This window comes from Peromyscus maniculatus, chromosome 2 (assembly GCF_049852395.1).
Source record: "Peromyscus maniculatus bairdii isolate BWxNUB_F1_BW_parent chromosome 2, HU_Pman_BW_mat_3.1, whole genome shotgun sequence".
In the NCBI taxonomy this organism is placed as follows: Eukaryota; Metazoa; Chordata; class Mammalia; order Rodentia; family Cricetidae; genus Peromyscus; species Peromyscus maniculatus.
The window spans coordinates 167,683,758-167,698,626 of record NC_134853.1 but is presented as its reverse complement, the minus strand read 5'-3'; the positions used below and the strand labels follow the sequence as shown (position 1 = coordinate 167,698,626).

At 46.3% G+C, this 14,869-nt stretch overlaps 1 protein-coding gene across 14 annotated transcripts in view; it reads right to left on the bottom strand.

Annotated features, from left to right (window-relative positions):
* Positions 1 to 14,869, bottom strand: part of Rere (arginine-glutamic acid dipeptide repeats) — a 367,324-nt gene that overhangs the window by 49,255 nt on the left and 303,200 nt on the right. For 13 of the 14 annotated variants that reach the window (XM_076565684.1, XM_042272445.2, XM_076565680.1 and 10 more), the window contains one exon: positions 5,964 to 6,044. In XM_076565684.1, coding sequence (XP_076421799.1) covers positions 5,964 to 6,044 — 81 coding nt within the window. Of the gene's footprint in view, positions 1 to 5,963; positions 6,045 to 6,528; positions 6,664 to 14,869 lie in introns of those variants that run through there. The other variant, XM_076565689.1, reaches the window with a different exon arrangement.

Below are 14,869 nucleotides of genomic sequence, written 5' to 3'. Positions count from 1 at the left end.
CATCTTGGCTCAACAGGCATGGAAAAGAGGCCCAAGAGGCCACACTTTCCACAGCTTTAGCCTGTTAACACCGTACAGTCGATGCACTAGGGGGACAGACAGGCAAAAACCAGAGGACTCGCCAAGTGTTGTTTTGTGGCTGTAACACAGTTACCTGTTCTCAGTATCAACCCAATCAGGAAGCCCATACTTTCTTATGTAAGATTAAGCATTAAAACTGTTTACCCAAGGTTATAATCTGAAATTAACTAAAACTTCATGCTGAACGCTGTAGTAATTTTTAACCTCTTAACGTTAACAGAACTTGGATTACTCATTCTTCCATTTGGGAACTCATGCTGACACAGAGGTCATTCTGCCTGATGACATAACTCACACAGAACAGTTTCACACAGAGTCAGTGGAACTTGTCCCTAGAAACATCACTGAGTTTTGTGCTATCTGGCAAATTCAAAATTTAAATCTCCAGAACTTTTCATCTCATCACACAAAGTTAATAAAACTAACTGTCCCTTCACTGGGCAACGCAAAGTCTTTTGGCTCCAATTTTGACCCAGGTCCCCTGCATTGGCTCACACAACCTTCTGTGTATAAACTCATCCCCAACAGTGCCATTTTACAACTGTGTCTTTTTTGCCTTCACTCATGACATGGGATGTTTCTCACTGAAAGAGGGGAGTGAAAATGAGATCCATATTTGCATACTACGACCTGCACTCACAAAGAACGTGAGTTGGATCTTTACCAGGGGTAGTTGTACAAACTCAGACTGGAGACGAGAAAGGCATACAAAACAAATGTTGCACACCCCTCTCCACAGGCTGCCTCGCAAAGGTGCCTCTTCTCTACAGAGCTGGGCCAGATCAAACTGTCTTCCTGCTCATCTGCACTGCATCACAGACAGGAGCCACTGTTTCAGGCTGGTGAGGGTTGCTACAGCCCACACTCCACTCCTGGCAGCAGCAGGCAGAGCTGTGTATAGAAAACCTTTAAAGGACAATCACCCAGGTGCCAATCTTGTATCCAAATAGAATAGCCATGTTTGCAGTGTGAAGGTAGAGACACATCATACTCTGAATAATCATCTCAAGATTTTGTAAGAAACGGCAATATATGTGAAAAAACAAGCTATTTTGTGATCTGTATTAAAAGATGGATTCCCTGTGGGTGGTCAGAATTTGAGTCTATTAGGCCTATTTATTTTCCAGGTATTATTTTAACATCAAAGGCCAAAGGTCATACAATTAATCTACCCAATTAACAGTGACAACACTTAGAATCGAGAGGCCTGATCTGGAGGACGGCAAATTCCGTAACATCCTGGAATGAGACCCCACGCAGGACAGACTGGCTGGCCCTGTCTTCTCAGAATCGCAGGACAGTTGACAGTGTTTATAAAGATGCACTAACACCCCACACTTCAGTGTCAACAGCTGAGAGATCAGTGGGCAGCCACAGTCAATGTGAGATGCTGTGCCCATTCCTGATCATTTTATCTACTAATTACACATTTTATATGTGTATTAAAGAAGGACAAATGGCAAGAGAGGAAGAACTGGGTATCTGCAGAGCTATAAAACGAAAAGGATCTGACTTGTAGTTATTCTCTTGGGTGCCATGAGGTTAACATGTAATACCCATTCAACTAACCCTCTATAAACAGTTGGTTTTCCGTAATCACAGCCACTATTCCCACTTCAATAGGCAGCAACATTCAGAGGAAAGCCAGACCTAGAGCCTGTATAGTAAATACCAGAAACCAAGTGCTAGGAAAGCTGCTGATGTCCATGCTACAGGCACTTTCTTCTGACAACAGGCCTGTAATAAATGGGAGGCCTGGGACTCCCACAGGAAAGCTCCAAAGGTAAAGAGATCTGTTCCCACCCAGATATTCCCTCCATCCTTCCTAAGTAACTCAAGTGAAAGGACAGGTGACTGGTGGTGACTGGTGGAAACAGTTCCAGAACAGAACCACCACGTGCACGTAAGCACAGAGCTCAGCGGTAAAGCACTTGTCTGGCATGTCCTGGTCCAGGGTTGATCCCTAGCAAGCATGCGCATGCACACAGAGACTCATTTTTCAACAGAGGGTAACAGATTAGGAAGAGAAACCATTTTTATATATTCTTTATAGACACCACCTCATTTGGATTTTCATGTATGTTCTAAGCGATTGGAGTTATCACCCCATTTCACAGGAATCAAAAGGCAGGTGGTTCAATAACCTGCCTGAAGCCCACAGAGATCTGCTTGCCTCTGCCTTCTTAGGTGCTGAGATTAAAGGCTTTAAATATTTTTTTAAAAATTATTTTTATTGCTAGGCATTGGTGGTGGACGCCTTTAATCCCAGCACTAGGATCTCTGCGAGCTCGGAGCCAGCCTGGTCTACAAAATGAATTCCAGGACAGCCAGGACTGTTACACAGAGAAACCCTGTCTCAAAAAATGAATTAAAAAAAAAACACATTATTATTACTATTACATTTTTAAAAATTTTATTTTATGTACATTGGTGTGAGGGTGTCAGATCCCCTAAAACTGGAGTTTCAGTTTTGAGCTGCCATGTGGGTGCTGGGAATTGAACCCAGGTCCTCTGGAAGAGCAGCCAGTGCTCTTACCCTCTTACCCACTGAGCCATCTCTCCAGCCCCGCATTATTATTATTTATGGGGCTGGAGAAGTAGCTTCCACATTAAGAGCCCTTGCTGCTTTCGCTGAGAACACAGTTTGGTTCTGAGTACCCGAATAGTGGTTCACAGCTATCTATAATTCTAGTTCTAGGGGATCAAATGCCTTTTTCTGATTCCCTGAAGGTACCAGGCATCTATGTGGTGCACAGACATACATTCATGCAAAATACTCATACACAAAATAAAATAATCTTAAAAATTATTTATTTTGAGGTTAGAGAGATGGCTCAGCAGTTAAGGGCACTCATTGCTCTTCCAGAGGATCCAGGTTCAATTCCCAGCAACTATATTGTGACTCACAACCATCTGCAACTGTCTGGAACTCCAGTTTCAGAGGATCCACTGACACCCTCTTCTAGGCAAAACATCCATATACATAAAATAAATTTTAAAAAATTAAAAATTCATTCACTTTAAGTTTATGTCTGTATTCCCCATGTGTGCTCACAGATACCCAAAAAGAGTGCTGGGTCTCCTCAGCTTGAACAACAGGGGTTTAGAAATCTGATGCGAGACTGGCACATCTTTAGCTCTACCCTTGGAAGGCAGAGGCAGGCAGATCTCTGTGAGTCCTAGGACAGACTGGTCTATAGAGTGAGTTCCAGGACAGCCAGAGATACACAGAGAAACCCTGTCCTGAAAAACCAAAAAAGAGTAAGAATAAGCTGCCTGATGTGCATGCTTGGAAAGTGAACTCTGGTCCTCTGCAAGAGCAGCAAGTGCTTTTAACCTCTGAGCCATCTTTCCAGGCTCTCCCATGCCCTACCCCCACTTTTTTTTTTTTTTTTTTAAGCTGAGAGCTTCTGTCTCACGCAAAGAAACATCATTTCAGAAACAGTAACTTCCCAGTAATTTGTCAAGACCCGGCCTGACCTTCCCACAGCACTGAGGCAGAAAACCAGGCCAGGAGAGATCAGGTGCTACAGTTACTGGCAAGGCCAGTAATAGAACCCAGGTCTGCTGACCCCTGCTCCAAAGCCCAGTCAGCCATGTTTCTTTTGGATGTTAATGCCCTTCTGATGTTTCAAGGCATCTGAGAATAGCAAGGAAACAAGTTAATAATCCAATAAAAGAAAATGTGGGAAAGTATCTAGATTATAAGAATTTTCTATAAAAAGGTTCATGACCATAAGATTTTTATCAAGGAAGTTCTGGAACACTGGCACCTTTAACACTCCTCTTCTGTAGCAAAAATGAAAAGTGACCTTTGACCTCCCTTCAGTAGGCTGTAATGATTAGCCTAGCTAGGTCGATAGCTAAGGAAAATACAACACAAGCCTCGCCCAGCTGATTAGAACACTTACAGATTTACCCCACTACCAAACTCCTCCCATGCAATCGGAGGAGAGTGGGACCTAGGGACACTTGCAGAGGTCCTCCAAGGCTGCAGACCACTGTCCTCTAGTGATGGTGCCACATGAACTGCTGGAAACGGGAAGGGAACACAGCCATAACAGAGGAGGAAAATGTCTCTGGAATGCTGACCAGAAAAATCACCTCACGGGGCTGGCCCACCAGAGCAGCCTGAGGGGAAAAGGCATCAGTTCACTGAATCAGCTGCCATGATAAGGGCAACCAAGAAGAGAACAGATTAGATTAGGAGAATCTGACTTTCCAATTAGGAAAACAGGTGAGCAACACCACACGAGGTTAAAGGTCAGCCAGGTCTGTTTCAGCTAAGGAGATAAACCGATAAAACTGTCTCGTGTCTCCAATGCTGCCTAACAAGCACAAGACTTTGGGCTGATCCCAGCACCCCAATTTCCACCCCTATGTAGGGGTTTGGTTGGCTCCTTTTTTGAAGTATCAAGATAAAATGACCGTCCAGATTTCCTTTACCAGATCTTTATGCTGTGCAACTTGCAGAGATAAAAGGACAGATAAAAGTTAAGTGCAGGAAGGCTGAGGTAACAGCTCAAGACTCCATCCCAGCACCTGTAACCAAAAGGATCAGCTGACAGTTAAGAGTGGGCCATCAGCTTTGGGGCTCATCTACTCCCTGACTCTTCCTCCACTCAGCCCAAACAAAACTGTTACATTTGAGTCAAGCTACTTTAATTTTTAAGTATGTAATAAACTTATGAAAAATGAAATTCCCAGAAAACTTAAGAAGAATTTCTACATCACTGCTGCTCTTCCAAACCTGTTCTGGAAAGAGTGAGAAATGCAGATCATTTCCACAAAGTATTTTAATACCTATCCACAGTTTGAATTTTTCAAAGGCATTCTGGTGGCCCAACTCAGCGCATCCAGATGCACAATAAGGATTCAGTTTTAATTTAGTTAACTTTGACTGGAGTCATGAGTTTACTGGGATGTACTTGGAATCTCAGACCCTTTCTCCCTATTATCAGGATCCTAAATGTACTCTACTATTATAGTATCCAGAAAAACTTCATTTTTTTAAAGAGGAAATCAGTAAGTACCAACAGAAAACAAAATATCAAACAAACAAAACCCTACCATCTACTTTCCTAATAGACATAGTTCATTCACTCTCTCCTCCTAAAAACCAGATTAAATAACAATCACAACCTTCCCCCTCCTGGGTCAGAGGTACTTCCGGTTACTGGGTCAAGCCTGAACCCACCAGCTGGGTGGTCCTCCCCCACCTTCCAGGAGGCAAGAATTACACGTACAGAGCCTGGATCTTACAGCATCACCTTCCAAAAAACTCTCTTCAGTACACCCTCCACAACAAGTTCATGAGGAGCATTTGACCCTCAGCTTTTTGAAACAGCAACGGCATTTTTTAAAGCTCCCATTAAGCAACTAATAAAAACCGTTTTTCACTACCGAGTGCAAATATTTAAAGCTGGTATAGCAAAGATTTACAAATATTTTTTTAAAGCACAGCAACATTAAATAAAGGGGAGGTGGCCCCCAACAGAATTCCAAAAACCTCTCAATTCTATCTTTTGACTTGGTCGATGACTTTTGACAATTACCAAATCCAAACTAGCGATAAAATGTAATTTCCTATTCCAGCCACTGGATTTAAAATTAGATGTTAACTCTCCAGCGGTCCCTTCCCCCAGCTAACTCTGCTCTTCCAGTTACAACTCGTTCTTCAGGAGGATAAGCACAATATGTCACTCTATCTGAAAACCCCCAGCTGAAGGAGTCAGGAAAACAGGGCGCACGGAATCTGAGGCCAGCCCGAGTCAAGCACAGCGCGCATTGAAGGAACCATTTCCTAAGCTCCGATGCGGAGAAGCAGCATGAGCGAAGCAAAGAGGAAAAAGCCAAGTTACATAAAGTCCGATTGTACTCACGGTTTCCTTATTGGGAAGCAGCTCCTTTCTGATTCTGAAGAAGTTCTTGCCGTATTGCCGGAGTCCCTTAACGAAGCGTTTCTGTGATAAAAAAGAAATAAGTCAGACGTAAAAAACCAAAACCAAAACAGGATGTCAGCAAAGCAAAGATATCTGCAATCAGCAGAATAGCAACCGCAGAAAAGTCTGAGCTCGGGAATATTTAGCTAGGCTGGAGGCTTTCGGCGGCACAGCTGGGACCTGCTGGCAGGGCAGGGCAGCCCCCGGCCTGCGGGGAACCACAAGCAGCGCCGCGCGTTTCGGGAAAGGCAAGCGGAGCTAGGGCGGCCTCCTGACACCACGGGCTGCACGAAGGTGCTAACAACAAACCGCCCGCGTTGCAATAAACCAGCATAGCTGCTTTCCACCCGCAGAAGCTGCTGCCTTCGCAGAAGTGTCTCGGGCTGCTCCAACCCTCGTCCCCTCCCCTGACCACGAAAGCCCATCCGAAGCCTCTGGGGTCGAGCCCCTGGCCCGACCGGCCCTGCAGACTTTCACTTCGGCCGGCTCCACGAACTGCCCCCACCTCCGATCCAAGCGCGACCCGCAGCCACAGGTAAAGAGGCCGCGCCCGTCCCCGGGCTCCACAAAGCGCTGGGCCAGGCGGCCGAGGACTGCTCAGCGTGTGACCGCGGCGGGGCCGCGCGGGGCGCGGGGCGCGGGGAGCGGAGGGCGCCGGGGGAGGAGGCTGGAGCGCAGCGAGCCTGGCGGCGGGCAGCTGCAAAAGGCGGCCTGGATCACCGCCGCGGCCCGCTCGGCTCCGCCCCGCTCGGCCCCGCAGGCGGCCGAGCCCCCTCCGCAGCCTTCTCGGGGTCCTCCCTGCGGGCGGGGCACCACAGCAGCGAAACTTACTCCCCACGCGGGCCAGGCCGCACGCCCAATGCGAGGCAGCGAAACCCACGCCGGTCTCCACCCCTGTGGCCGCTCCGACCCGCGGCTAAGGTGTTTGCTCCCTTCCAGGCCGGGGTATCAGCCTGCACTTCACAAGTGAACACCACGGAAGCGCCCGAGCCAATAAATCACCTGCCCACTGGGAAGAGGGGCCTCCCACTCCGGGTGTTGAAGACCCGCGGGACAAATGCAGAGAAGGGCCAGACCTGGCCTGCAAGACCCATCTGCAACCTCCTACTCTAGTCCTGCAGGCTCTGCAAGTTCCGATTTCTCCCTCTGCTAGGATATGACTCATCAATGTCAATTTTCAATATAATTGATATAGTTCAGTGGGAACAGTCTGTGAGGCATAAGAGAGCAGCACACACTCCTCTGGTATGAAGAGCGACTTCTGGTACTTGACTTCTCCATCAGTCATACAGTCAACAGGCATCCTAAGCTGCACACAGCATCTCCACCAGAACTAGAACAAGAAAGAGCTCTGCCCTCAAGGAGTTCCAGTCAGCCCAGAGAAGCCAATAGGTACTGATGACTCTTGGGCCTGTAAGGAAAGCAGCAGAGGAACAAAGAGTGGGGTGGAGCTCCGAGGAGGAAGCTGCTCTGCTGGACTAAGGGGAAGTGACAAGGAAGCATAAGCCTGTCAGGTGGGCTCCAGCTGGACTTCAAGTTGACCAGGAACGACATAGGAACATTCTGGAAGCTGCAAGGACAAGGTATGCAGAAAAAGTGACTGCCTGCAGAAGAGACTGAGGCCAGTGAGGGTCAGGCTGCACAGAGCTCCCAGGAGCTGAGGGCAGACCAGAGGTTGGAGGAGGAGCTTTCCCTGGGGAGGCCCCAGTATGGACCAGGAACACAGCAGAGCAGAGGCTGGCACATTGCACTGGTAGAGGGTGAGGCTATGGACTTACTTTAATAATTTACTGAACACTTAGCACTGGGAGGGACTCTGAAAAACCCTGCCAGGCCATGTGCTAAACTGTGACTCGCTTTTAAAAGCAGGTAAGGCAGTGCCTGTACAGTTAGTCCAGAATACTCTGGGGTACGACCTGACCAAGCATAAAGAAGCAAGGAGCACCTCACCTGTACACCAAGGAACCCAGAAGACACATGGACAACCGTGGCCTCTGGCAGTCCAGAACATCTTCACACCAAGGCAGGAGGGCATGGGACAGGTTACCAAGGGGAGGGGCAGCATTTGTAGGGTTGGAGAGGCTCTGAGAAGAGGAGATGGGCTGTGGGAGATAGTCTGGGGGTGGAATGCCAGACTGTGGTATCAGATGTAGGGTGAGTGCCCAGCAACACACAAGATGTTCATCAGAAGAGAGGAAAGGGGCTGGATCTGGAACATCCGGGTAATGCGAATGTGAGAAATGTCATTCAAACCAGTAGTGGTTATTACATACCTATCACACCATCCCCAACCTAAGGAAGTTCTATCATTACTCTCATTTTACAGTGGTGGTGGCGCACGCCTTTAATCCCAGCACTCAGGAGGAGGCAGAGGCAGGTGGATCTCTGTGAGTTCGAAGGCTAGCCTGGCCTACAAAGCCCTTGTCTAAGAACAACTTTAAACTCTGCAGGACAGTGCTCGTCTGCCTGAGCTCTGACTTCACGGCCCTCCCTCTGTTTCCATGTAGATGTCTAAGGATGCCAGTCTGTTGCCAAGATTCATTTCAAATACAGACTCAAATCTCTCCTGCTCCAAAAATAAAGTCCGATGACAGGCCCCCACCGCCTCACTCACTTGTACCAGACTTCATTTACTCAGTCTATAAACCCTGCAAAGGCAGGAATCCTATCACAGGCCACTTTCCCTCCCTAAGGTGCTGGGCTCTTGGTAGTCCCCAAGTTTCTAAAACAAGTGAAGTCAACTATGAGACGAGGTGGGGCTGAGCTGGAGTGTCCATCTTGGAACTAGACTAAGAAATGGAGAAGGGTGGGCTGGAGAGATGGCTCAGCGGTTAAGAGCACTGGCTGCTCTTCCAGAGGTCCTGAGTTCAATTCCCAGCAACTACATGGTGGCTCACAACCATCTGTAATGAGATCTGGTGCCCTCTTCTGAATTGAAAGCATGTATGTAGGCAGAACACTGTATACATAATAAATAAATAAATCTTAAAAAAAAAAGAAAGAAAGAAAGAAAGAAATGGAGAAGGGCCCATAGCCAGGCAACATGTGTTTGTCTAAAATTCCAGCACGTGGGAAACGGAGGCAGGAGGATAAGGACTACAACGCCATTCTTCTGCACATGGAGTCTGAGGCTGCCTGGCTCTATCAGACCCTCCATTTAAAGTAAAACATAGGAAACAACAACAAACCCAAATCACCCCCCACAGCGAACAAACAAGGACCAGCACAGGAAAGTCCAGCTTGAACTCGGAAAGCAGACCTGACCTCCACTTCCCGACAACCAGTTCTCCTTTTCCTCTGTCACCTGGCCCAGTTCTTGTCTTAACCTCTAAACGTCTTTCCAGAGTTGAGGGCTTTCTGCCCACCCAAACTCCCAGGGAACCTCCTGCTGCCCTGGCTCTAAGTTTCCTGCAAGATGCTCACTGTATCCTAAGGCTGCATCTATGACCCAATGCCAATGAGACGTCTCAAACTAACTACACTTCCAGAAATATGAACTTGACATCTGATGGTGAATGTAGATCTATCACTGCAGTCCATGCATGACAAGTACAAAGTGCCCTTGGCCTCACTCAAAAAAATAAAAAATTAAAAAAAGAGGAAGTAAAAACTTCATGTGGCTTGTGCTGTTATTTCTCTATGAAAAGCCACAGGCCTCAAAACCAGCCAAACATCTGCCTCTGAGGACGACTTCACCTGTGGTTTACCAGAAATGCAGAGTGGCCTCTAAAATCGAAACAGAGCCAAGCCCTGAGAGCACATGGTAGCTGGCCATCAGTCTGCGAGACTGGCTTCTAAGGCCGTGAACACCATTCTCTCTGTGCGCTTCTCTTTCCACATGAAGACCGTCATGTTTTCAATAGTAATTTAATAATTACCATACAGACTTGTTCACAGAGAGGAGTGCTAAACCATTAAGTTCATGGCCATGGTCTGTTCCTTCCAAGGCCTTGTATATTATTTCTCTGTCCCAGACAGTGCAGATATTAGATGCTAGGCTGCCAAGGGTGACCGAGAAAGAAGGTGTGTCATTTAAACTGGGGACTGGCTGGGTCACACGCCAGTGCTAAGTGGCCCGGCTTTCTGCTCCCGGACTCACCTTCACCCTGCTGGAATGTGGGTGCTGAGGCTCTTGGGAAGCTGACACTGTTTCTTTGGTACTTTTCAGGTACCTTCAAGCAACCTGAGTGTGCACCTTGGGAGAAAACCAAACAGAAACCTATGGCAGAGAGACTATCCTTGATGTTCCAACTTAGTTCATGAGTTAGATGCAGGCTTGTCACCTAAGTTCCTAGCAGGGAAAACTTAACTTCCTGATTTAGAAAATGTGAATAGGGGCTGGACAGCTGGCTCAGTGGTTAAGACCACTGAGGGTTTGATTCCCAGTACCCAAATGGAGGCTCACAACTATCTGTAACTCCAGTTCCAGGGGAACTGACACCCTCTTCTGACCTTCACGGGCATGAGGCACACACATGGTGGACTTACATACATATAGGCAAATCACTCATTCACATAAAATAAAATAATTCTAAAAAAAATTTTTAGAAAGTATCCAGTACTGCTGGGTGGCGGCGTTGCACGCCTTTAATCCTAGCACTTGGGAGGCAGAGCCAGGTAGATCTCTGTGAGTTCAAGGCCAGCCTGGTCTACAGAGTGAGATCCAGGACAGCCAGTGCTACACAGAGAAACCCTGTCTTGAAAAGCAAGTAACCAAGCAAGCAAGCAAGCAAACAAACAAACAAACAGTATCCAGTACCATTAAAGTTGGGGCTCTGTCCCATGCATCCCCATCCACGCCTCCCCCTGCATACGTGCATGTGTAGAGTGGAGTGGAGAGTGCATGAGGCCATGAAGTTAAAACTCCATGTGAAGAATCTGGCCATCAGTAAAAGGTTTCTGAACATACTGCAGTCAGAAGTGAATGAACAACTCAACACACAGTGAAGCTTCTATCAGCACTTACCCAGGCTGCAGTGTGCAGCCTTCACCGCAGACTGCTGAGCACACACTATGTGCACTGTGCATGCCATCATACCATGCAGTGCTACTGAATGCTGCATCAAACACCTCGGTTCAGATTTGAGATGAAGGGCAGTGTTGTTACTGTACTTCTGAAGTTTTCCACTCTTACAGAAACAAAGGGTTAATTATGGAAAACAAAGCCTTAATATTTTCCTCATTGTTTAAGTATCAAATTAGCCTATCCTTGAATTACATAATGTTAAGAATGCTTTATAAAAAAAAAATTATAGTTTTAAGGTTAAGAGCTTTTGCTGCTCTTCCAGAAGACCCAAGTTTAGTTCCCAGCACCCACACCCAGGAGCTCACAACCACCAGTAACCCAGCTCTAGGGGATCTGACATGCTCTGCCGGCTTCCACAGATACCTTTACATATGTTCACATACAGACACATGTCCAAATATGCACACACAAATAAAAGGGGATTCGACATGGTCTTCTGGCCTCCACAGGTACCTATGAGGCATTCTGCTGTGAGATGGTCTTTCTGTACGCTGTGAATATGTGTTGCTAGTACTGGTTAATAAAGCTGTTCTGGTCTATACTAAGGCAGTCAGTATAAGAGTCAGACGGAGCCGGGTGGTGGTGGTGGTGGTGCACCCCTTTAATCCCAGCACTCAGGAGGCAGAGGCAGGCGGATCTCTGTGAGTTCCTGGCCAGCCTGATCTACAGAGTAAGATCCAGGACAGGTGCCAAAACTACACAGAGAAACCCTGTCTCGAAAACAACAACAACAACGAAAAGAGTCAGGTGGGAAATTCAAGAGACTCCAGGGAGAAAAGGATGGAGCCAGAGCAGACGCAGAAGACAGCCTGCAACAAGATGCCAGCAGACAGTAATGCCACAGCCACGTGGCAACACATAGATTAATGGAAATGGGTTAATTTAAGATGAAAGAGCTAGCTAGCAAGAAGCCTGAGCCATAGACCTAACAGTTTGTAATTGATATAAGACTCTGTGTGTTTCCTTGGGACTGAAAGGCTGTGGGACCAGGTAGGACAGAAACTTCGTCTATAGTATTCACTCAGAGACACATGTGGAAACATGCACATACACAAATAAAAATAAAACCAAATCTTTAAAATTTCACATTTTGAGGGCTGGCAAAGTGGCTTGACATGTCAAGGGGCTTGTGGCTAAGCCTGACAACCTGAGTTCCATCCCTAGGACCCTCATGGTGGAAGGAGAGAACTCCTGCAAGCTGCCCTCTGCTTGTCACATGAGCTCTATGACATGTACATGTCCCAACATAAATGTACTGACATACACAAACAATGTATAAGAAAAACTTTTTAATAAAGCTTGCTTTTGAGTTTCATTAAAAATTGTCAAATCCTGGCTTGGGATTAAGACAGAATTTCCAGCCATTTCTGAAAAGGCCTTAATCATACTTCTACCATTTTGTGCCACATTTTTATGTGAAGCTGTGTCCTCAACATTGATATTATAAAATCTAAACATTGAACAATTCTGAAAAACCCCAAAGATACTCAACATCCTGCATAATTATTCAACTAAGATTTCTTGTATGTCAAACAAGCACACCCACATCTCTAATATGCAAATATGTTTTCACTGCTAATAAACAGTAAAATTAGATGCCTATCAAATATCACTTTCAGATAAATTTCTTTATATATCAGTATATGTTTGATTTAGACATCTATTTTCTATACCCATCTACCCAGGGCTATCTACAACTTCTCTAGAAAGGGGTTGAGAGAGAACTCCAAGGTCCTAACACTGTCTACTCGTGTTTCACGGAGAATTCTGATAGGGCAGTTTAGTCACAGCCGTTCTTTAAATGGAGATCCTCACAGAAATAAGAACAAGAAGGCTGAAATGCAGGAACATTCATCTCCCCCTACAGTTCATGTTGCAGAGGTTCCTCGTGTGCTTGGGCACACCTGCCTGTGAGCTGTGAGGGCATGAACTGCCTACAAGCCAGCCAGCGTGCTCTCCTGTCCTGTCCACCTTGAGAGACAGCTAGCTGGACCTGGACAGGAAGGTCACCATCAGTCCTACTGATCAACAAAAATATTCAAAGTTCTATGTGTGTGCTGGCATGAAGAGGGTGGTGAGGTGCTGCCTGGCATAGCAATAAAGCGGATGCATACTCCCTTGCATAGGCACTACTGTACTGTACTGGGCAGGACCTTCCTCAATCATTGCAGCCTCCTTAGGAGGCAGGACTTCCAGTGTAGATATGAGGAAAGTATATGGTATCCAATGGTACCAAACCCTTGATTCATGCTGGGAGGGTCAAAGGTGACATACATAAACAGGAAGCTTAGAGACTGGGATGGGGTGCAGACATTAAAAGCAAGGTACAGATCAGAGATGGTTGTTGCCCCTTTCAGTATTCAAAAAATTATCTATAAAATGGGCAAGTAAAGGGTATCCTCAGTGTTTATTCTTATCTCAGCTACTTCCAACCTTGTCTTTTACATAAAATTCATAACCCCCGCAACTAAATAATAAAAATATTAATAATAATAATGTGAACATCCAATTGGGCAGCAGTCCTAAGAGTAATGGGACAGAGGTAAGTCCTACAGAGGGCCGGATGTGCCTAAACCTCTAGATCACATGCACACATGGCTCCCTCCAAAGCCATCTGTGTGCTGAATGTGACCCCAGTCTGTAGCAGGAAGAGCAGAAGAGAGGGGCTGGGCTGCATATCAGCCTAAGAGACCTCTGCATTAGCCACTGGCTGAGAGCTTTCAAAATTAACTCCCTCTGGTGAATTTTAACTAGTGTATCACAGTCAGAAACTCACCATGACTTCTCTACTTGGTCTTCTTACATAACAGTTTAGAAAACACTGTAGGTATTAAAATGAGTCCCACTGTGAAAATGGCTTTCTGTGCTACCCTGTTTGCTGCCTAGAACCTTATGTTAATAATGTACTGGTTCTCGAGGGACTGACAGACAAGCAGGCAGATCTGCAAGTAAGCAATCTACCGTCACCCTCCCAAGCCACCCCAGAGACAGGCACAAAAGTGTGAGCCCATCAGCCTTTGGCAGTAAAAAAACTCTATCCACTGTTCTCTGAAAGGCAGAAAGGCAGGAGAAGTGTCCTAAATACAGATAATGAGGGGTCTTGGGTAAGGAACGAGTGCTGGGACCTTTCTAAACAGTGTGCTGCATCGTACCTATGCTGCAGCTGCTCTGATTGACAGCCCACTGGGTGACAGACTAGACCAGTGCAGCATACAGTCCTGGTAATCAATTAACATCACCCACCCCATATCTAAAATACTGCCTCTGAAAGTCACTGCTATACTGCTGTGAGATGTGTCATTTGCTGTTTCTTTGAAGCACTTAAACGCCAGTGAAAGGTGTCCTGGTGAGGCACCATTTTGGCAAAACATAGTACTACAATGTGCCTAGGGGAGACTACTGCCCCGGTCTCAGTTTCCAGTTTACACTCCATAACGACTAGAGTTATTCCAATCCAGCTGAAAGCTGAATTAACTTACAGTTTCAGCATCGAAAACTGGATAGCAAGGCAAGGACTACTCTTTGGGCTGGGTGTGGTGCACACAACTTTAACCCCAACACTTCGGAGGCAGAAGCAGGCAGGTTTCTAGGAGTCTGAGGCCAGCCTGGTCTACATAGTGAGTTCCAGGCCAGCCACAGTAAGACCCTATGTCAAAAGCCCCAAATAAACAAATACCATTCTTTTATTGGTTATTACCAAATCTCTAATTTATTTTACTTTTTACATTCACACTCTATTGCAAGATGGCAAAGTTCCAGAAACACCAAGGAACTATAAAGGAGCATAAAGTGGTCCCTCTTATTTGTCTGAAACATAAAA